This window comes from Callorhinchus milii, unplaced genomic scaffold (assembly GCF_018977255.1).
Source record: "Callorhinchus milii isolate IMCB2004 unplaced genomic scaffold, IMCB_Cmil_1.0 Scaffold3, whole genome shotgun sequence".
In the NCBI taxonomy this organism is placed as follows: Eukaryota; Metazoa; Chordata; class Chondrichthyes; order Chimaeriformes; family Callorhinchidae; genus Callorhinchus; species Callorhinchus milii.
Window position 1 is genome coordinate 92,167,715 of NW_024704744.1, and position 5,127 is coordinate 92,172,841.

Sequence of the window (5,127 nt, forward strand, 5' to 3'; positions counted from 1 at the left end):
GCTATTCCCATCTCTGTGAAAGCAGGGCCTTTAAACCCATCCAGCAACCATCCAGCAGATATTAAACAACAAAATAACATTTGCATAGCGCCTCTCATGTCGGGAAGGCATCCCGAGGCGCTAAAGTGCAGAAGTGACTTGGAAATCTCCCTCAGATTGTTAAAGCACGGAAATATAGAAGTTCATGACACAAAAGAAGATCATTCAGCCTATCGTGTCTGTGATGCTCCTTTAAGCGCAATCCTAGAATCATACACGCAGAAGGAGGCCATTTGGCCTAATGTACCTGTGTTGGCTCTTTGAAAGAGCTACCAACTGGTCCTGCTCCCCCGCTCTTATCCCATAGCCCCGCACATTTTTCCTTTTCAAGTACCGATCCTACTCCCTTTTGAAATCGTTTCAGTCCCATTTCACTGTCCTTTCTCCACACTCCACCTCGCTTCCCATCACTCTTTACGTTGCCTTGTGTCAACTTGTGAGAGGCCGTGGGGAGAGTGACAGGAAGCGAGGCGCAGCGGAAATATTTTAATAAGATGTTGTTGCATGTTTTGCAATGTTGCTAATGCCACCCGCGGCCGTTTCTCAAATCCAGCATCTGGCCCTCAGCAACAACAGCAAATGACATTTACACAGCACCTTTCAAGTCGAGAGGACATCCCAAGGCGCTGGAGAGTCAGGCATTTGGATCCTAGCAGGGGTTTGGGATCAGGAGGGGTGTAGGGCGGGGGGGGTTGGGGTGGGTGGTCGAAAGCGTGGTCGAAGATGAGGGTCTTGAGACGTGCTTTCAATGAGGCAAGCGAGGGAGCGAGGCGAAGGGACTGTGGGATGGAGTTCCAAAGGGTGGTGGGAAGAGAAGCTGAAGGCTGACCGCCGATCGTGGGGTGGGCATGGCGGGGGGGTGTCGCAGGCTGGAGTCTGCTGAATGGAGCAAACGGACAGGTTAATAAGGGGTTAGCAGATCACAGAGGTAGGAAGGAGCAAGGCCATGGAGGGCTTTGAAGGCGAGGGCAAGGAGTTTGAAATCTATCCTCTGGGGGATGGGAAGCCAGTGGAGCCGGACGAGGGTGGAGTTGAGCCAAAAGATCGGACTCCCCTGAGGTAAGGCATTAATATGTCTGATCTGTGCCTGCTCAGGTGGACGTTAAAGATCCCGCGGGACTATAGGAAAGAGAAAGGAGTTTCTGTCTCTCAGTGTCCTGGCCAACAATCCCCCAGATAAAATCAGTCACTCACTCCATGGCTGTTTGTGGAACACTGCTGTGCGCAAATTGACTGCTGTGTTGACTCACAAAATTTAGAGTAAATCCTGTGAAGAAGGTCAGAGCGGGTAATATGACTCATACTTTCCCCTCCGCCTCTCTTTCCGTCACTCTCTGTGGTAAAACACTGAAGTCAGAAATAGTTTGTGGGCCAGATTAAATTTTTCCCCGGGCCAGATGCGGCCCGCGGGCCGCCCATTGAACCACTTGAAGGACAATACTGTGCTCCCCCAGTGCAGAGTGTCAGCCTGGACTATACAGGTTCCAACTACAAGTGACATGGGAGCTTGAACCCTCAAACCCTCTGATTCAGATGTGGGAGTGGGGCAGAATGAGCCTTTGATCCAGTGCGTTCAACTACCAAACAGGGGAATAGAGGGGTGTGGGAGAGGGAATAAAGGGGTGCGGGAGAGGAGAACAAAGGGGTGCGGGAGAGGGAATAAAGGGGTGCGGGAGAGGAGAACAGAGGGGTGCGGGAGAGGGAATAAAGGGGTGCGGGAGAGGAGAACAGAGGGGTGCGGGAGAGGGGAACAGAGGGGTGCGGGAGAGGAGAACAGAGGGGTGCGGGAGAGGGGAACAGAGGGTGCGGGAGAGGGGAACAGAGGGGTGCGGGAGAGGGGAACAGAGGGGTGCGGGAGAGGGAATAAAGGGGTGCAGGAGAGGAGAACAGAGGGGTGCGGGAGAGGGAATAGAGGGGTGCGGGAGAGGGGAACAGAGGGGTGCGGGAGAGGGGAACAGAGGGGTGCGGGAGAGGGGAACAGAGGGGTGCGGGAGAGGGAATAAAGGGGTGCAGGAGAGGAGAACAGAGGGGTGCGGGAGAGGGGAACAGAGGGTGCGGGAGAGGGGAACAGAGAGGTGCGGGAGAGGGAACAGAGGGGTGCGGGAGAGGGAATAAAGGGGTGCAGGAGAGGAGAACAGAGGGGTGCGGGAGAGGGGAACAGAGGGGTGCGGGAGAGGGGAACAGAGGGGTGCGGGAGAGGGGAACAGAGGGGTGCGGGAGAGGAGAACAGAGGGGTGTGGGAGAGGGGAACAGAGGGGTGCGGGAGAGGGAATAAAGGGGTGCGGGAGAGGGAATAGAGGGGTGCAGGAGAGGGAATAGAGGGGTGCAGGAGTTGAGTACTGTCAGAATGAGATTGATGGATACATATAAACAACTAATAACCCATGATACAGGTTTCTCAACAACAACAACTTGCAGATATACAGCGCCCTCCATGCAGGCTCTGAGCCGGGGGGGGCGGGGGGGGGAAGAGAAGGGGGAGGTGGTCATAAGCACGGTCAAAAAGGAAGGTTTTCAGGCTGGACTTGAGAAAAGGGACAGACTGGGCAAGGCGGAGGGATTGAGGGAGAGTGTCCCAGAGGTTTTGGGCGGAGCGGCTGAATGCGCGACCTCCAATGGTGGAGTGGAGGGCACGAAGTACAAGCAGGAGGCCGGTGCCGGTCGAGCGGAGGCCCCGGGTAGTGAATTGGGGAGTGAGGAGGTCGGAAGAGGTAGGGAGATGCCAGGGAGTGAAGGGATTTGAACACGAGTGTGAGGATCTTGAAGTCGATCTGTTCGGTGATGGGGAGCCAGTGGAGCCTGGGCCAGAACTGGTGAGATGTGGGTATGGAGTTTGGTCCGGGTCAGTATGTGGGCAGCAGAGTTTTGAATGAACTGATCTTGTGACTGGTGGAGCTGGGGAGACCGGCGAGGAGCGCGTTGGGTAATCCAAGTGGGAGGTGATGACAAACGCATGCACGAGGGTTTCGGCAATGTGGTGGAGGTGGAGGAAGGTGATCCTGTGAGGGACCAGGAGTGGGGAATGCTCCCAATTAAAATTAAGTATGTTTATCCAGCGGATGAAGGAATGAAATTAAACGCCAATTAACTGACAGATTATCATTACTGATGGATGTTTAAAAAAAGACTAAACTTAATAATAATCCTTGCATTTGATATAGCACATCATTGAAATGTCTCGTGCTTCATAGCATACAAAGTATAGTGACTGTATAATTTGTGGGCAAAACGCGGCAGCCTGTGTAATTTGTAGAGCGTACTCAATGTTCCACAAACAGCCATGAAGTGAATGACCAACTTTATTTGGGGAACTGTCGGCCAGGATGAGAGAAACTCCCTTCTCTTTTCCAATGGCGCTGCAGGATCTTTAACACCCACCTGAACAGGCACAAACGGGACCTTGGTTTAACGTCTCATCTGCAGGACTGCACCTCTGAAAATGCAGCGTTCCCCCCTATACTGTTGGAGGGTCAGTGAGCTCAAAGGCCTGACGTGAGATTTGAACACACAACCTTCTGACTCAGAGGCGAGAGCCTTCGGGCTACCACTGAGCCAGGCTGACACGTATAATGCAAAATTCTTGTATTTGGTGAATTCAATTCATAACTGTCCCTGTCAATTCCTCTCGATAACCTGGGAGTTCACTGCGTGTGTGAAAAATAGTTGCTGTATTTGGCCGTAAATTTCAGCCCAACACAAAGTTACGCAGAGCGATCGATGCGGAAACATTCAGCCCAACTAGGCGGTGCCAGTGTTATACTCGTGGAGACCTGTAACGTAGAGGTTAGCGCACTCGCCTCGCAACAAGAAGACTCAGGTTTGATTCCCGGGCGGCGCAAAACCTTAGGCAGGTTTTCTTACTCCACTCTGCTTACCAACAGTAAGTAGGAACCTGGTTGTTAGTCGATTGGCAGATCGCTTTTCCGGGGGTAATAATCCCTTAAAAAAATTTAAAAGTAATAATTTTGTCATTCAATCAACAACAGTTTGTGGGACACTGCATTGCCTAATTGACTGCCACGTTTCGCCCACAAAATATACAGTCAATTAACTTTACAGTAAAAATGTGTGAAGCGGTTTGAGACTCTCAAAGACGTGATCAGCTGCTCTACCGAATGCAAGGATTATCATTACTACTCTGCACAAGTCTCTACCCCTCTATTCTCCTCTCCCACACCCTCTATTCCCCTCTCCCACATCCCTCCATTCCCCTCTCCCACATCCCTCTATTCCCCTCTCCCACACCCATCCATTCCCCTCTCCCTCGTATCTGTATCAAGTTTTTTCTTACATAAATTGATGCTTTTTGTTTCACCCACAGCTACCGGCAGTGAGTTCCACACTCTTCCCCTGTGTGTTCTCCACCTTCCTCCCTGTTTGTGACTACCTTATATTTAACCCATCACAATGATCAGCCGGTTGTCTGACCAACATGAAAACCCATCACCATGATCAGCTGGGTGTCTGACACACGCTTAAACCCATCACTGTAATCAGGTGGATGTTAAAGATCCTGAGGCACTGTTGGAAAGAGAAGAGAGTTTCTCTCTCCCAGTGTCCTGGCCGACAATCCCCCCGAATAAAATTGGTCACTCATTCCATGGCTATTTCTGAGACATTGCTGTGTGCAAATTGGCTACTGCGTTCACCCACAAAATACACTCACTACAACAACAACTTTATTGCTATGCCAATAACAACCACAACAACAAGATTGCATTTGTATAGCGCCTTTCACGTCGGGAGGACGTCCCAAGGTGCTGGACAGTGTACAGCATTTCAGACCCGAGCTGGGGTCGGGGGGGTAAGGGAGGGGAGGGGAAGCGGGGTGGCCGATGGCATGGTCGAAGAGGAGGTCTTGAGGCAGGACTTGAAGGAGGCTAAGGAGGGGGCGAGGCGGAGTGACTGGGGAATGGAATTCCAGAGGTTGGGGCAGAGTGCCTGAAGGCTCTCCCGCCAATGGTGGGACGGGTGGGTCGGGGGACGTGGAGCAGTCCAGAGCCGGCTGAGCGGAGGGAACGGGCGGGTTGGTAGCGGGTTAGGAGGTCGCAAAGATAGGGTGGGGCGAGGCCATGGAGGGCTTTGTAG

At 52.5% G+C, this 5,127-nt stretch overlaps 1 protein-coding gene across 1 annotated transcript in view; it reads left to right on the forward strand.

Annotated features, from left to right (window-relative positions):
- The first annotated feature begins 985 nt into the window (after positions 1–985).
- The window catches only part of LOC121848552 (basic proline-rich protein-like), a 10,601-nt gene continuing 6,459 nt past the window's right edge, over positions 986–5,127 (forward strand). The window contains exon 1 of the mRNA XM_042333165.1: positions 986–1,098. Coding sequence (XP_042189099.1) covers positions 986–1,098 — 113 coding nt within the window. The remainder of the gene's footprint in view (positions 1,099–5,127) is intronic.